The sequence below is a fragment of the Hetaerina americana genome, unplaced genomic scaffold (genome assembly GCF_022747635.1).
Source record: "Hetaerina americana unplaced genomic scaffold, ioHetAmer1.1.p SCAF_1, whole genome shotgun sequence".
NCBI classification, from domain to species: domain Eukaryota; kingdom Metazoa; phylum Arthropoda; class Insecta; order Odonata; family Calopterygidae; genus Hetaerina; species Hetaerina americana.
The window spans coordinates 93262957-93281993 of NW_027286069.1; the positions used below are offsets into that span (position 1 = coordinate 93262957).

Consider the following 19037-nt stretch of genomic DNA (forward strand, 5'->3'; position numbering starts at 1 on the left):
CAAGAGTAGAATCAGGTGTCTGCTTGCAAAGACTTTCTGCAGCAGCATCGAGATGATTCCCTAACCCCTTTACAGTCCTGACTAGGCACCAGCAGACTATTTCTTAATCTTAAAGTAAGCTTGCATGTGTACCCTTAAGTACCTTCCAGAATCTGCCAGCCAGGTAGCCTTCAAGTAGTAGAAAAGCCACTGTCAAATGTGTGTCGACGCTAAAGGGATACACTTTGAAGAATTTTGAGGCTTAAAGCAATATCTGAAACGTCTATTTTTCCTAATCTTTTCCCAATACTTTTTATACAAAACATGTATGTACTTTTGAGCCATCCTAATTCAACTTTCTGAATTTGCTCATGCAATTAACATTCTAAATGTAATTAACAAACAATGAATTCCCAAATATGTATTTTAAGGAATGAGCATAAAAGTAATTGTAATTGATATCAGGGTTAAAAAAATATTTTATAAGTGTATTTTAGTATTGAAAAAGTAAATATTGCATCTCTAGGTATTAAACTAGAGTTATGAATGTCTCCAGTTTATTAATTTACACGAACTGATACCACTAGATAAATCAACTCGTTGGTTTGATGGATGTGAGTAGAGTTAACCTAATACCAAGAACAATGGCTTGTGACATTCATGTATCAGGTTAGGGGGTCAGCTCCTTTTCCTTAGACACCTATGTTTTCCCGGGAATACCTGGTACCCAAACAATCACTTGGCTTGGTTATAGCTTTGGGTCCCCAGAGTCACCATCGGAAATCAAACCCAGGTCCTCCAGTCAATTGTCTTCACACTGAACAATTTGAAGGAAAACTTATTGAGACATTGAAGATCTAAATTAAATTAAGATAAAATTTTACTTATATTTGTTTAATAATTAAGCATTAATTAACACCAGCAATGCTCACAATTTTTTCCTATATTCCTAATCGCAAAGGTCCCTAGCGAAGTGATTTTTTTTATTTTTCCACCATTATCCCCTGTTGAAGAATTCTGCATGTCCGGGTTTTCACCGCGTTGTTGTTTGAAGCCGACAACAGTTTCGCCGAAGTTTCATCCGGCGTCTTCAGGTCGAAGATTCTTCGACCTGAAGACGCCGGATGAAACTTCGGCGAAACTGTTGTCGGCTTCAAACAACAACGCGGTGAAAACCCGGACATGCAGAATTCTTCAAGCCACCGCCGCGAAAATCTACGCAGCCATTATCCCCTGTTGCTAATTTGTAAGGATTTTTACAAAATAACTTATTTATTGACTAGTGTCTTTCTAGGTTACAGGATATTATATGAAAACATTCGGAGAATAATAAATATGATGATATAATAGAAAACAGTTCAATATGAATAGCAATATAGTATGAAAATCAGTTTTGCTATTTCTTACATGTGGAGTACTCTCTTCCATTTTGTTCAGATTTGAATATGATTGTTCGAATTCCCCAAATTGGCACCTACATCTGGTAGAATTCTCAGCTTTTGCTTGATTGTATGAGATTATCTTTCAGCATTTGCAAGGTAAATGAATACATACCAATATTGAAATGAAATAATTTTGTATGCTTTGTCAGTTGACAACTGCTATTTCATGTGGTTTTTAAAACATTTTTTGAGGACTAAGTAAATTTGTGGTTTTATTTTACCTGATCAGTTATTGGGAGTTCTACTGTTTGAGTCCTGGTTTACCAAATGATAGTAAAAACAGTGGCACCTGGTAAATAATATAACTACAAAGTGGCACATGGTAATAATATCTATCATGTGTATGATTCAATCCAGGATCTTTCTTATAAAACAAAATACTTGTTTAGTGAGACAATTTTTCCCTTATAAACTAATGTAAAATAAGATAATGCATTCCATGTCGAAAATATGAACCATGTACAAAGTTCACTCAAATAAAATTATGTGTATATTGTTTAGAATTGTGAATCATCTTCATCTTTTCCTCTATTGTGGAATGAACAAACCTGGAATTAAAAAAATTGAAATAATTAGTTTACTATTTATGATACATTCCTTATTCTTTATTACTAGAAAGTAGCCTGGAATAATTTGTTTTTGCTGATGCTTCAAAAATTTTTGAAAATGTGGTTCGGCATTATCATTAAATAAATTTCTAGCATGCATAGCCACTACCCTATTAAGGTAGTGCTTCATACACATGTTAAGATGGAGCAGTTGCTCATGACCACCACATAGCATTTAGCCTTCTATTCTGGATGTTACAATCCTTCCAATCCAAGGTAACCAAGGAGGGGTTTAACTAAATTTCCACTTGCATTGGCACAAAATAGCTGCGTGAGATGGGCTTTTATTGGCTTGTACCAGGGAATACATTGTCCTCTGTTGTTATATATATACACATAGTATATAGGCTCACTTCGACCTCTTCTTCCAGAAGAGACCCATCTTATCATAGTTAAAAATCAGTTGAGGGAGTTTATCCTCTGAATCTACTTGATTCTTGAAATCACCGTTGAAGTTCTGTGGTGCATTTGAGTAGAAGCTTGCTTCTTCACCATGCCTCCCAATGCCCTGGATGATGATTCTTTTCTTAAATTTCTTGAACCGCACATGGCTTGCCTTAAATACTTCTTTTTTGGCCATTGATGATCCTGGCATCATCTTAACAAGGTCAGCAAATATCAATTTTGCCTTCTCACAAATGATACTCTCATTAATGGTGTCATATTGCAAATACTTTTCATTTATCCATGTGAGAGAAGCAATCTTACAACATCTTTGACGATTCGTAACTGTTGTGTAGGTATTCCTGATACCCCCTTTGAAGTATTTATCTCCTTAATCTTGTTATTGTTCTTTAGGATAGTGTCAACTGATTGTACATGTATATGCATTCTAGAAGAGCCACGCTCACGACTCATTCTTGCTTTTCAATGATTTTACTATTCATTTCTACTGTTATTTTTATCCCCCCATGGGTCTTCTTACAGTTTTTCTTCGATTATACTTTTGAAATTATGCCCAAAATATTATTAAAGTTTACACAAAAAAATCATAAGTAATGTCTGAACACAAATTCAGAAAAATGAGTGATCAGTAGTGGCCCTAAGATGCTAGTGGAAGGAGTGCTAATCACAAACTGAAGTAGAAGGTGCACAATCATTTTGGGAACCCCCCTCTTTCCATCAATCGTTAATCAAAATGTCACTCGATGAGGGTAAAAAGGAACCTTCCACAATAAAGATTTAATATTTTGCGACCATGGTTTTGATGCTGCGTATCATCAGGTAACATGCATCAACATTTTTTCAACTTATATAGTCTGGCTCCCGAAGGGGAGTAAGAGAGAGGAGAGGGGGTAAGGAAGGGGGAGTAAGGGAGAAGGGGTAAGTTGCATTTAGGTGCAGCAACCTATTAGTGATCTAGAGGAGGGGGAGGGTATATATTGAAGGCTACTGGCTCAAATTTGTGAAAGTTTATGTTAATTAAGTGATCTTTAAATGAAGAACACAATGTAACACTCCACTGTTCTTAGAAATAGCAGTGAAAAAAAAGCTTGACGAGCACCAATGGCGAAGAATTACATTTCTTAGCCATATTTTACTCAGGCTGCAACAAATACTCTCCAAAATCAAAATCAAGACAGCTTTTTAAAACACACATACTTTAAAAAACATAATAGGTTCACCTAAAGAAAAAATTGGCTTAATGTAACAAAGCGTGGGTTTTTAAACTCAATCGTGCGGACTGCAATGCCATCTGTATTGGACAGACTGGGAGGACATTCGATATTAGGAACAAAGAACACTATTCATGCTTCACAAAGAAAGACAACATCCTAATTTGCCAAACACCTCTCAAATAAAAATCACACCAGTAACTTCACAGCAGACATTCTTCACACTGAAATGAAAGGACACAGGTTGAATGCTTTGGAGGAGTGGGAACTTTGGCAATCCCTTCAGTCTGACAGGTTTGAGGTGGTCAATGAAGCATTATACCTCTCTCGCGTTCCCCCCTTCTAAATTCTTGAAAGACTCCAATATCTTTCTGCGCCAACCCCACCCCCACCAAGGCAGTGATGATCATCAACCATCCCTAAATAAAGGTCAAACCATTGTAGACAAACACCCCCCTAATTAACCATAGAACACAATGTGTTTGGTTTTTTTTCCACCGCTATTTCTAAGAATGGTGGAGTGTTGCATTGTGTACTTCATTTAATGATCATTTAATTAACATAAACTTTCACAAATTTGAGCCAATAACTTTCCAATACATACCCTCCCCCTCCCCTAGACCAATAGGTTGCTGCACCTAAACTCAACTTACTCCCGTCTTGGAGCCAGACTATATAAGTTGAAAAAATGTTGATGTATGTTACCTGATGATGATACGCAGTATCTAAACCATGGCCGTGAAATATTAAATGGGGGATCAAGATGGTGCAGTGGCTTTCACACTGGCTTCCCACCCAGAGGGCTCAGGTTCAAATCCTGGCGGTGTTGAATATTTTTCAGTGGTATCTCAACTCCTACTTGAGGTGCTTTGTGGAGGGCACTTTGAGTGAGTATGCCATCCGTCGGATGGGATGTTAGGCTGCGGACCCCTTAGCACCTTTCGTAAAGAGTGGGCTAATGCCGATGCCGGGTTTCTCTCCACCCTTCATCCTTTCCTGTCCATCCCTAATGATGCAAATGACCTCAGCTGTCGATCGCTTCCCCTAAATACTACTACTACTATGAATTATTAAATCTTTATTGTGGAAGTGTAAAGTTTCTTTTTTACCTTCATCATGAAGGAATTCCACAAAGTTAAACCTGAAACAAAATGTCACTCATTAAGTGAGTCATTTTTGGCCACAATAATTTGCTCACTATGCGAATTACTGGCTATGCAAAGTGCTTGTTAAGCAAGGTTCCTCTGTATCCACAAAATATATCAGGTTTACTCCTGCTCACATGTGCATACGAAGTTCTGATACAGCATTTTCATTGTTTATAATAGTTCTTTTATTTTGTTTTTAAAAAGCTTAGAAAAGATTCTGGTGGAGTGAATATGTATATTAACTGGCATTTTGAATTTCTAACTACTCATCTTGATACAAAATAGTGTTTATATAAGTATATTATTTTGATTTCAGCTCATTTTATCCCTCAACTCAAAATCTTCGTTGGAATTAAGTGGTTTTTATCTAATATGTGCTAATTATACTGTTTTTGTCTGTCAACCCTTGGACTCTCGCATGCATAAATATGATTTCAGCTCGGCAAGATTTGTACAAGCTAAACAAAATGATCAATAGTTCAACAAGTAGTCATGCTTATAAATAAATTAATTCTTCATATAAGTTTGCATTCTCTTATCCAAGTGATATTATTTCACAGCTATCATATGTTAAACTAGAAATGTATAAACCTTAAATATTTCACCTGCAACTTGGTCTTATTAAAGTTCAGTTCTCCTTTTCTTTGATATCACCTTTTTGGAAATGCATTGGCAAAATGCACAAAGGGGTACTTAAACTTGTGTGATGAGAGTGTGAAAAGCGTAGGAACATGCAAAATTTTCAATGGCAAGGTGTCCGTCACTTAATCTTAACATTTTTTCTAGATTCTTGGAACAAAATAGTGTTACTTTTTTAAGCCATATTATTTCAGAGATTTTTCAACATTTCAGTGCGAGCAGTTTCATTATATGAAAAAAGAATAGTTGCAATTTATGAAGGTTCAACATCACAGAGATTTTAAGCAGATACTCTTATTTGTCTTGTGCATCAATTAATCATCAATTAATGTATTAAGAGCCTAGCATGCTGTCATGTCCTGTGCCTATAGAAGATAAAGGGGCTACAGGAGGATGGCTTTCTGCATTCCCAATGCAAGTGCATTCCTTCACCCTGCAGGCTGGGATGCACTTGCTGTGTTCCATCAGTGAGTCTTTCACCCCAAAGAGCACATCTACAGTAAAGACAATTGATTTCCCAGGCTAGCCTGTGGATATCCGCCTTGGTTTGCGCACAAGTTATTGATTTTTTATCCATTTTCCTATCTCCTTTGAATACATGTTCATAATAGCTGGAGCTCAAAACTCAATCATGAACATGACCTTTGCAAAAAGGATATGCATGATTAGACTGGAAAGGTTGTCAAGGAATCTTGACTATTGACTTTGTTACCTTTAATTGGAATAGCGATAATACCACCAGATGGCATTTTTGTTCCTAGAAAGAGATGAAGACAATGTCTCATTGGCGGCTTTGAAAAACAAATTATTTTTTTAAGAAAAATTAGGTACTCTGAGCAAAAGGTATGAAAAGGAAGAAGAGAAGGATGCTCTAGTATTGAAAAGGCAAATAAAACAAAGATTAAAAATTAAAGAGATCCAGGGATAAATGCAGCAGGAGTGGTGCCTGTTTTGTATGTAATATGTCAGGTCATATTCCTAGAACTTGTCAATTTGAACTGTGATTCAAGCATATTTCAAATTGGAAGAAAAGATAAGCAATGATAGAAAATTGGAGAATATTTTGCATAAAGAGGATTCAGAAGAAGCATTAAATGAGCTGCAGAAGTCGGCTTTTACTGTAAAAGTGTTTGGAAAAAAGAAAGGTTAAAATATGTGGATTGTAAATTTAGTGGCCTCTGATCACGACTCTTTCATATATTATGGACGATTTTGATGACAATGTGAAAGGCACTTCTAAACTGAAAAATTGTGGTCTTGCTCCAGTCCATGGCAAGAGATGTGTAGCGATGGAATTAAGCATTAGAAATGATGCCTTGGAAGTGAAATTGTTGCATGTTTCAGACTTGGATGACAGTCTTTTGTCTATGAATCAATTGGAACAGAAAGGTATATGCAGTAAAAAAGGGACTCCATGTTAAAAGAGTGTGAGGAAACTAAAGATGCCAAGCACATGGAACTACAGTTTGCCACCAGAGGATTGACCCAAATACATAACTGCTAGAGGTATATGGGCTAAACAAATTTCTCATTGAAAAAGTGATAGACTTAGAGCTTTAAGGTTTGATAGAAAAAAACACTCTGGTCCATAGGTGGAGCAGAGTATTTTATGGATGATTTTTTTTCTTCCAAGAGTTCCATTCAAAGAGTAGAGATGCTGAAAAAGTTGTTCCCAATTTCACAAAATGAGTAAACCGATGTGGAGTTTTTCCAGTGAGGTGCTTAAAATATATTCATTTGCAATATTGACAGGATATTATATTGTGGTAAGGATTTCAAAATATATTAAGAAGAAAATGAGATTACTTGGAGATTGACAGTGGCTACAATCCCTCAGCAGAATGGCTGTTCAAAATGAGTGGTTGCTTATTACCTACTCAGGTATGCCAGATAAGACTGCGATGATAATGAGACCATTTAATTAGTAGCAAATCTGAACTTTGTGTGCAAGACCTGTATTCTGAATTTGAAGACCTCAAAATTCTAAATTTAGTCTTTCCGGTTCTGATAACGTGTGAGCCGAAAACATTCTTTGTAATTGTTCTAGGGTGGCAGTTAATTAGCTCATTAATAAACAAAGACACATCATAAAAAAATTACAGCACATTTTTTTCTAATGCTCTATGACATTTACATGTTTTTAAAGTTAAATTTCTCTCAAGCATGAACTAGAACTGTGATTATTGGGAAAAAAATATGACAGATAATTAAGAGAAACTAGCCAAAAACTACATGCTACTATGAAATTTTATTCTGAATCAACTTCAATTTCCAAAGTTTGTCTTCTTGATCCTCATTGCATCCACCCCAAAGCTTTTGATACCGGCAGCAGGTTTGTATATGATCTTGATTAGGAATGTTTTCTGGAATTACACTTCCCTTCAATTTTTTTTCACTATAATCTCCAATCATTAAGTAATTAAATGTCTTCCTTCATCTCATTATCACTTTCACTCCTCAGAATTTCTATAATTTCCTCTTTTAAGAATCTGGCATTGATACTTATTCTTAGTGAACAGATATATTAGCAAAACAAGGTTTTCTTTAGAGGAGCTAAGTAAAAACATTGATCTATTAAATCTCTGGATAGTCTCATCTATCAAAATTATTCAATGAAAACTCCAACTGTCAAGTCATGTTACACATTGCAAATAATCAAATAAGTTTGGAATAACAATGTATCTCTACTGGAACTCTACGTGAAAGAGAGAAAATGACTAAACATTTGCATTAAAAAAAATGTTGTAAAACTTGTTGAAGGTAGAACCTCAAGGGCCCTTGTCATATTTCTGGGATGAGCCAAATTTCTATCCTTAATAGATTTAAAAAGTGGAGATGGATATTTTTGTGAACAAAATAAAGACAAATGGCTGTAACTAAATGAATTGGGATTACATTTTTTCTTTAAAAATGCAATTCTGCTAAAGAAGTAAGTTTCAAGATGAGGGTTTTAAATCTTAAGTGCAGAGTTCAAAACCTTGGTAACTTGAGCTCTATTGTCTCGTAAAATAACAAGTTTAAAGAAAATCTTCTGTGGCTGTAATAAATAATGGCTAATTACAGCCAAAGGAAATTCTCTTTTTAACTTTTTATCTGCAGTGGTGTTTAAATGTTGAAGTATGAACCCAACTTTAATGAAATTTCAGAAGTTTTTAAAACTACTACAACTAATTCACTTAGATATGAAATATTCAAAAATTTATAACCAGGCTTCTTATATTTCAACTTTCAGAATGGGTTACTTGAAAATAATGTAACCATCATACATAATGATTCCAATATTTCTAGCTTAGATAGGTTTCCGCCTTAAGCACCTCCCGTGGGCAAGTTCCTCTGTATTTTGTGAAGTATCAGGCGATAGGTGAGGATACATTGAAAGAATTATGATCTTTAAGCTTTTAATCATATTTTAATCTAAGTTTGATGCCATTAAAGTAAATTAAAAATTTGAATGAGTGAAAGAAAATAATCTGTAAAGAAAAGTATATATTTTACACATTTGTCAAATGGAATATATTTTCTAGAGTTGTTGCATCAAACCCCAGATAGTTATACCAATATGTTATAGACAGAAAAGGTCTGTGGTGTTCCTGAAAGTTTCAAATATTTATTTTAGATCAGTTGTTGTGAATCGAATAGAATCTTTTAAAATCATGTCAAATGTTAATCAGTAAGCTGGCGTAAAACTTATGGTAGCATAAGCACTGACTTCCGGACATTTATAGTTACATTTTTTTCTGATGGTTTCTCTTATCGTTCTACTAACTCTGATCATTTCAAATCCGTATCTCTTATTGAAGGTTCTTGGAGTTCTGTGTCTGTCTGTGAGAAAGCCACTGTCTCTCATCCTGTAAACCAAATTACATGTTAAATTAGATACAACGCGGGCAACATTAATAAATGAATAAACTCTTTCTCTTAAATGTACCAGTTATGATTAGTCATATTGAATTTAAATTGTGAATTCTTCAGAATTTTTTGAATGATAACATATGCCATCTTAAAAAAATCAATGACTCTAAATGTTGATCACCTACGTGTAAGAAGCCATGAGAAATCAGCTTATAATCATACCATTTCCACCAGCAAGCACTTTCTTGGCTTGCATCTGTGATATATCTCTAGGAGTTTCTGTTTATATTGCATACTTTGCTCAGATGGAAAAAAGTACCATTGCATCATTTTCTCTATCTGCTGGTTTTATATCATCATTGCATTGAGGCTTCACTTATATATTTGTGAAAGTTGTATTTTTTGTTTACTCAGGTACAGTCTACCCATCTTTTTAATTTTTCTTTTTACATATTAGTGCTGGATACTCAGCTGGCCATTCATGAAACAATTTGTTGATACTTAAAACTTGTTGATTATGAGGCAATGGATCATGAAATGCGGTGTTGGCTCATATTTGGGAAGTGAGACATTCAATAAAAAAATGAAATTGATTTTATTTCATTGTATAGAAAATGTCTGTCAATAAGTCTTTTGAGTTAGAAATTAGTACATCTGTTGAGGATTAACTTCTTAGGAATGGCTTTATATTTGATACAGGATTATATTTGAACAGGAAATTTTCATAGCCCCACTCTTTAATAGATCCACATACTTTTATTGCTTACTAGTTCAATAAATACAGCTCTAAAATAACTAGCCCAAATAATTTTAGCTCGGGTTGTTAGTAGGACTCATCAGAGTTCATTTGCCATGCACAAAGAGTTGAAGGAAGAATATCATTTCAAATAACTGTTGTGTGTGTGAAGCAATGATCAGCAGCATATCAATCAATATATACACATTTAAGGTACATTCTTAACTCAACTACAATATCCCTTTATTTTATTTAAGTAATGGTATGTGAACACCTTGCATTGCCGCAAAAGCTGAACCCTCTAATGTGTGTCTGCAATATAGTGACTCATTTTTCTACCTCAAATACTGTCAGGATAAAGCAAATTTGTACTTTACTCTTATAAACAGATAGATAATTACCGTACCTTTTCCATTGAGAATGGTTTCAGATTGCTGAACGTTTAAAAAAAATAAATGTAATTAATGAAAGTGCCTATTATCATTATTATTTTTATGATTAATGAAGAAGGCTTCATTAAATTTCCATTCACAATAGGTATATAAATATTGAGGCAACGGTTTGATTTTTTTCACTTTTCTTGTATCCTTCCCCAGAAATCCAAGAGGAGATAATGGCAGAAGCCTTGCGGGTATGGAGAGTGCGTAAGTTCAGAAAAGAAAAAGTTACTTTAAAAGTTGTATTTAATTGGAATAGCATGCACTTGGGGACGTTTTGACAACGCTGTTTTGTTTCTTCCTCTTTTAAGTTGTCATCATTTAAAAACTGAACTTACGATTCTCATTAAAGTAATATGGCATAGTTGTTTGGTGGTTGCTTAAATCAGGGCCAAAGTCTATCTTGGATTTTAAATTTGAATTGTAGTTCTTATTGCTCCAAAATTTAATAACTGTAATCGTTTCAATAACAACAACTAGTTCAAACCAGTAACAATCTTTATGTATGCTATCGTTTAGAGCAGTAGTTCCATAGAAGTTTGTCATTTATTGAGATCCTCATAGATTATTTACTTGGAAGAAAATGGACACAAATATATGTGTATGAAAAGGTAAAAATTAGAAGATTTCATTGTCATCATGATGGTACCATAGGTATAATTATCCATTCTTTGATTTTGAATTTTTTCATGATGATATAACCTAATTTTGAAGAGGTAGTCATAGAATAAAATTGTTTGAATTTCATCATTGTTTTAAGGTAATGGCAGGATTAAATGACCATTTTAGAAATCCACTCTTCTCACCTCTTATATAGAAAATTAATTTTCCTTCTTTTCCGCAAAGAAGCCAGTAGGTAGTTATAAGAAGAGGTACTAAATTAGAATCATTTCAATATTTTAGTACTGATGAACTAAGAAATTAACTTTTAAGAAAAATGTGATTTATATGAAGAAATGAGTAATATGTTAGCAAAATTACTGCTAAGCCGTAGTTTCATTTTTCATTTCAAACCCATGCTTCTCTGGTGGAATGCCAGACTCAAGTTTTATTTGACATTTCTAGGTTATCAACTAGACTAATCCCAATTATGTCTGGTCTCACATGCCAGATGGATCCCTGTGAAGTTTCTTTTGTTTAAATTGTGAATTCAGCATCTTTTAATAAAAACTAAAATTGAAACTTTAATTATAACTATAGAGTATTTAACATCACACACTAGATATAGTTAGTAAGTTATGTAAGTTGTGTATGTTAAACCAAAATAGTTACGTTTTTGTAGAAGCATAATTGAAGCCCTGATGGTGATGTCATTTTTAGTGGCTACTTTTGTTGCAAGCATATCAAAACTCAGAAATCTGTAGTGACTGCATGGATATATCTTCTCTCATTATTTGAGCTTGTTAAACTCATATCTGTAACTTTTGCTGAATTGAAAAATTATCTTTGAAAATTTTTTTGGGATCCTAAGATAAATTTGGAAATAACTATCAATGGTACTTGTGTGTTATTTGGAAATCCACGTTATTTTATATTTTTTATGCTGGTATTCAAATAATAACCCATAGTAATTATGCTTGCTTATGTTAATGCCTTGATAAGGCATCGAAACATGAGTTACAAAAAGCTTATTTAAAAAATGAGTTGGCGCATTCACAAAAAAATTTGCAACTTGATCAGATATGATCCTTAGAACCAAGGCTTAGTTTACAAATATGCATTTTAAGTCAAAACTATAATATACTATCAAAATGAATGAAGTAATGGACCAATAATGGCAAATGCCTTGTACTTTGACTCCAATCTTGTGATGTTGATCTGAAAATGTATCAATACTCTGTGTGCACTGTGAAATCCTCTTTTACTTAGTATATTATGCATCCTCTTGTGGAATTATTCACAAGGTTTTTATTTTCATGGCAAATATTATATGGTAGCACATCCTAGTAAATGTATAAGTTTTAGCCATCCAAACCCATGATAAAATGTTCTTGGATACATTTTGCAAAGGAGTTAGGCAACAGATTCTATTATTTTTATTACTTGAATATAATAGTCACATATATTTTCAATTTAACTTAAGAAACTTATCGCTAGGTATTCCTTTACAGCCTGTTAAAATCATTTTTTATTTCCATCGAATTTTTATTTTGCTCTATATGATCTATCATGTCAGATTCCAAATATTAATGTCTAAATAAAGAAAGTGCTGCATCTAAAAAAAATAAAAGCAATTTTAATAAAACGTGAATACTTTGTTTAGCGCTAGAGAAAACTTAAAAACATTTTTTCTCTAAGAAATTTATATTAAATTGGTACTCTGTTACATTCACAGTTTATGCATTTGTTTTTTCTTTAATCTTTGATTGAAGGTTTTTGCTCTGATTAATTTTTTCTCCATATATTTTTTGGGTATATCCTGCTGAGTATGGAACATATGTTAAGAGTCAATTTTTTGTTCTTTCTACTGAGAATGCAGTCTGGAGTTGACTGATGATTGTCTTTTATTTATTACCTTTTATGCATCTCGCCGAGGTGACTGTTGAATGACGTGCTGGTGTTAAGTGCACCATATTCATTGGCATTGTAGAATATTGTTCATTGATCATCATGCAAGCAGTTGTTCTTTGACCTCGTAGATGGTTCATGTCAAGATATCAGAATTGGGCTAAAAATTATCCGTGAGGTCCTCAGAATATTCATACTATCTTTTAAGTTGTACGCTCTTGACATATAATTAGCAGCCATACTGTTATGGAGGAAATTTCCATGCATAAAGAATTTGCAGTGGTGTAAGGAGCTCAGGTCTTCGTGATTATTATGTATTTTTCATTGGGATAGTTGGTTTTGGATGTGCAGTAATTTGAAAGGATATTGCTAAATTTTGTTTAAAAAGGCACTATACCATTTGCAATGGGCCTCTTTAATTCATAATGATACTGATGGTGGCATAGCATAATCATGGATTTGTACCATGATAATAATTGTATCTCTGGTTGGGTCAAAATTTCGATTTTGCTATGACAGTGGATAGGATGGAACTTCTTCACCTCCTGTTAAGATTTTACAAAATACCACATTGTCCTTGGGTACATGTAGGCCCCTGACAAGTTGTAAAATGTATCCTCAAAGCTTTACGTGATAGAAAGTGTCAGCCAGGATAAAAAAGGATGCTTTCTGTGAACCACACATACTTGTCATAAGTATTCAAGCCAGTGTTCTAGACTTTGTACAAACTCAATGTTTTTGCCATGCAGCCTTTAGCTATTCATAAATGTTTAAATAATGATAGAAGTTCTGAGATCTGTGCATGTATATTTGTTAGTTCAATTGATATTTTTTCAGCAATATTAGCTGGGTAAAAAATGTAAAATAATAAATCTTGAAAAATGATGTGAGCTGTGTGTGCATGTTTGCCAATTTACATCAAATGTCATTATTTATGAAATGTGTTTATAATATTTTCAGGAATATTATTCTTCATGATAAATGCATTATTACAGAGTATTAATAAGTGTTATAGACTGATGTGTTAAATATCATCTTCATAGTAAATGCATTATATTACAATTGTTATATTATTTTTATTACAGAGCTAACACTAGTTTTCATAGAAATTAATTCCATTGACTACAGTGCAAACAAAATTTCCTGTACACTTTTTGGCCTGATAGGATTAAAACATAGTTAAGCGTGCACGCCTCCTATCTGAATTCCTATTTTCAGACTCATTATCATTTCTTGTGCCCTTTCTCCAATTTGCCTTCAACAATGAATTTCATAATTTCAAGGTAAAAAGTAAATTGTGACCAAACATCGAACTCATTGTAATGAAAGTGTGCTCTGTTGTTTAGGCATTAACTTTTGTCTCATTTCAATGATATAGTTGTTAAAAGTTAATTTCGTGTGTTACCCAATAATGATATTGTGCTCTGTTGTGGTCATATGTAGCCAGAATAATTATTTTAAATGGACTAGTTACAGGAGTGAATTGATTTTATTCCTGTAAATATTGAAAACATTTTTCATAATATCTGTTTCATTATACAATGATGCACGATAAATATTAAAAATTGCTAAACTATCAATGTATACGATGTATAATGACCTTAAATGTTCTTATTTAGTTGCAAAACAATCAAAAATACGTTCTTCAATAAATCGCCCATATTTGAATATGACAGCCTTAACAAGGGCATTTAAAAATTTTTATGTTAGCTACACGTTCATATACTTTATATGAGCAAGGCACTTAAATTCATTTCCATTTATAGTAAATCTATAATTACAAAAATATCTGATTAATATTGGTTCATTTATGTGCTAGAATGGATGATATAGTAATGCAACCACTTCATTTATACATTCCCTTTCATATAATTAAGGAAAATATTATTTTAATGATTAGTCAACATTGAATCTTGTGTGGATATGCTTTTCTTGTTAGTACAAGCCCCTAATGTTTATTCAGGAGTTATAATCAAACAATAAAGATATTCTCCAGAAATGAGTTGGCAAATGTTGCAGTCTCAAAGTAATACATATGTTATGGATTTCCCATTAACCCATGAGTACCAAATCAATATTCAGATGCAGTTTTGGTTGGAAACAATTAATTTATGGTTTCTGGCGTAACTTTATGGAACTGATTCATTATAAATAAATGAAAGGACTAACTTTGTAGTTCCACACGAACAATTTATTCACACGACCCGGGTTTCAAAGTAATGATGAAGTATTTCCTGATGATGAAGTTTTACTTCGAAACCCGGGTCGTGTGAATAAATCGTTCGTGTGGAACTACAAAGTTAGTCCTTTCATTTATTGAAAACAATTGTTTGATATGGAAAATTCTGTGTTTGATTTATTCATTACAAAGAGAAATATTTTTAGATGTCTTGCATTGGCCCATCTATGCAATTACTTAGGAAACCAATGACAGGGCCAAGTAAAGAAAGAGGGTGTTGTCATTAAATTATTCTGAGTCCTGGTCCTTGGGTGAAGTAAGTAACCTTCCTTTGGAAACATTGGAATGTCAGAATGGATAAAATAGTCAGGATAGGGGAAAATAAAAATAGTGTTAAATATTGCAGGGGAAAAGTTATCAAGTAATATTCAATGCAGACTGGAAAAGAATATGGAGGAGAGATTAAAAGGTAGAGAGATGCTGGAGTGGATGATAAAAGGGAAAATTTTAGTTAAGAGAAGGGTTGGATATAGGCATTTTGGATGTTATGACAATGATTAGAATGCATGATGGTCTGCAGAAAGAGATTTAGATAGAATGCAGTTTAGGCTGGAAGAAAGTGCATTAGTTGCCCACAGTGATTTTTAATATTTCAGGGGCTATTCACAAAAAACTTGTGATCATTAGAATGCCTATTGGAATCTTGATGACCCTTGTCTTTTCTTACGACCTTGAGAATATTAAGACTCCATACTGCTTCTGGAAGTTTCCATCACTTAGGTTGGTTTTGTGGACATCAATTTTGTCACCATGTCCTGGAGGTGTCTTCTAGTTGAAGTGATTTGTGTTGCATTTGACCATTAGTTGCTGGCAGGCATGGAGAACTCTGATTGGCTAACACCAGAGTTTGGCTGTCCTCAGTCCCTATTAGGTTGTTCATAGATGAGGTTGAATTACCCTTTTCCCCATTTAAGTAAGCTTGTATCTGTCCGTACGGTTGAAGTTTCTCAGAGTCGCCATTATTTCTACTGAATTTCTTATGTCTTGGGAAATAAAGATTTTCCCTCACTAGGACTTAAGTCTGGTCAAACTTAAATAGGTATACCGGTTCCAACCACATATACTTGGTGATTGCAAAGAGGTAGAACTGGGTTTTTTTTTTTTTTTAGCCCTTTGGTGCTACTTAATTCTGAATCTAATGGATCACCCTGTTTGGCTAATATAGGATTTCCTTCCTGTATGCTTGGTCTTACATACTCAGGTCGGAGATTGAATCTGTAGGTTTTGGCATAGCCGATTTTCTTCTTTATGGAGAACTTAGTCACCACAATATGCTTTCATAGAACTTGATTTTCTGCTATACCTGAGACGCATGGGATAGTGGCATAGGCAGCTGGTTTTTCTTTTTCAGTCTTCTTATGTTTTTTTTCTGGCCCAAAATTGGTCTTTTGTCGGGTAATTTTCTTTCTTTGTTGCCATTTTGAGAATCATTTGTCTTTGATATCTGTTCCTGTCTAGTATTAGGATCAGGTGTTGTTTCTCTAAGGGTCACTGGGAAAGAAAATGGCCTGATGCAATACCCAATTGTTTTGTTTCTTTATATTTGATTTATACTCTGGTATTTCATAAATCCTACGAGAATAGTTTGGAAGGTTCTCGTACTCACCACCAGACATCGGCACAAGCTCAACAAGTTTCCAGCATAGTAGTAAGTAATCCTTAATGAGTAAACCCATATAGTATTAATGCTCTGGGAAGAGATCTGTAGTATAGGCAACTCTCTGTTGTCATTCACGTTTAGTGATTTTTGAAGATGAAAAAAATTGATATTCGAACAGTGATTAAATACTTCTTAAGGAAAGGTATGAAAGCAAAGGAAATTATTGCTGACTTTCAGAACACTCTGCTCCTTCATATTCAACTGTTGCCAAGTGGACAAACGAGTTTGTTTGGTCAGGACAGTTTAGATGATGATCCGTGCATACTGGTTGACCAAAATGTGCCACTACCCTAGAAATTATTGCAAAAATCTTTGCAACCTATTACTATGCAGAAAACTCATCCAGCTAGCACTGACATCTGGTGGTGATTCCGAGAACCTTTCAAACTCTACTCGTAAGTTATTTATATTCCGTGACGAAAACTTTTCAAATTACCCACGTATTTGTGCATTCCCAAGCCCTACTTTAGGCTTAAATTGATGTATCTGTCCTGGTGGTCAGTAATTAATGCTTCATTTATTAGGAAGATGTGCCCATGGTTATGCCACTATGGTGATTATTTTCAGTTTCTATTGTAATAAAGGTCACAAGTGATTACTCTCATACCTCTTTAGGCTCACAAGCCTAATTTCGAAGGATTTACACATATTGCAAGTAATGGTTAAAAAAAAGAAAAAATCTGCAATTCTACAGTTCATAGTTTATTAATACACAACCATGGTTTCGCTGCTGTGCAGTACCATTAGGTACCTAGTTCCTGATGATGCTGTATGACAGCTAAACCATGGTGGTGTGCTGATAAATTGTGAATTGTGGAATTGCAGTGTTTTTTTTACCATTCCTTGCAATATGAAGAAATAGCATATAGTTAAGCCTGAGGCGTTGTATGAGTTATAACAAGGTGGTAATGCTCTGCTCTTTTTTGTGTATATTTTTTTAATTCAATCATTTAATTAAACATTTAATATTTTTAAGTTGGTGTTTCAAATGCATGGTTAAAAAACAGTCAAGTAACGAAAGACCATAACTGTATCTTTTGTTTAATGAAAGAATAGAGGCTGCTCTATCTGCAGATTCTCTTGAACACAAAGTTGATGCAGGTGAAATGTCATTGGTTACAGTCATCTGCCAGTATGACTTACCTTCATATAATAGTGCTTTTTTTGGCATTTATGTCATTGTTTTAGTCTTCAAAAGTTTTTGTCTGTTGTTCAAAAAGAGATCGAATTCTCTTGTCTTGGCTGCTGAACGTTGTGATAGAGAGCATTTGATTTCCTTAATGTTACTGTTTTCCAAGTGTTATATAGTTAAATATAGTTTCTTATATTGTTTATACTTAATTACTTGCATAGGTAATTGGTTATTCTTTGGTTATTGATATAAATTTTAGAGTTGATCCACTCTCCTCACCACTTATTTCCTAATTCTGTATTTAACTCTTTGAATAGCTAAGGGCATACCATAAGAATAACACTCTGTTGATGTCCCAGGTAACCCTTTTGTTTTTGTGTATTTAGGAGACGGACGTAAACATCTGTTATAGGAAATTCATGATTCTTGGTTAGAAAATGTTTCAACTATGAAATTAATATTTTTATCGTGCCCTTTTCTGAAGGTAGTATAGTAATTTCCAAAAGAATATTTAGGATTTAATCTAAAATGCGTAGTAACTCATTTTTGTCTTTAACAAATGAATTTATGATAGAAAACATGTTACTTATTCACATTTTCCCTGTATATTGGGAAGTATATGTTTTCATTTTTCAAAATTGTGTATGTTTGTTTATTAAGCTTGATGTATTAATATCCATTCATATTTTTAGGTGGCTGCAAATTGAGTGCCGAATGGTGGAGCTTGATGCCTATATTAGAGTCAACATGAGCTTAAATAATGCAGACTGTGATAAGGCAATTTACTACATGGATGAGATGGATAAGCTAACAATCTCTCCACTCATGTTAAAGAAAAATCCAATGGTAGTTCAGACTGTTAGAATGGTAATCAAACATTGAATTAATTTATTTTATGAAGTTAAGCTATGACCTTATGTTTAGTATTAAACATTTTGAAATAATAATGGTTTAAATTTTGAAAATAAATGTAATATTAGTGTTTCATTTATAGTTATAAATATATTATTCAAATGCTCATTAACATTAGACTTTGACTTG

At 33.6% G+C, this 19037-nt stretch overlaps 1 protein-coding gene across 4 annotated transcripts in view; it reads left to right on the forward strand.

Moving 5' to 3' along the window:
- Positions 1-19037, forward strand: part of LOC139694954 (PC4 and SFRS1-interacting protein-like) — a 48942-nt gene that overhangs the window by 19628 nt on the left and 10277 nt on the right. For 3 of the 4 annotated variants that reach the window (XM_071593499.1, XM_071593489.1, XM_071593509.1), the window contains exons 10-11: positions 10617-10664; positions 18689-18863. In XM_071593499.1, the coding sequence (XP_071449600.1) occupies positions 10617-10664; positions 18689-18863 (223 nt within the window). The remainder of the gene's footprint in view (positions 1-10616; positions 10665-18688; positions 18864-19037) is intronic. The other variant, XM_071593517.1, reaches the window with a different exon arrangement.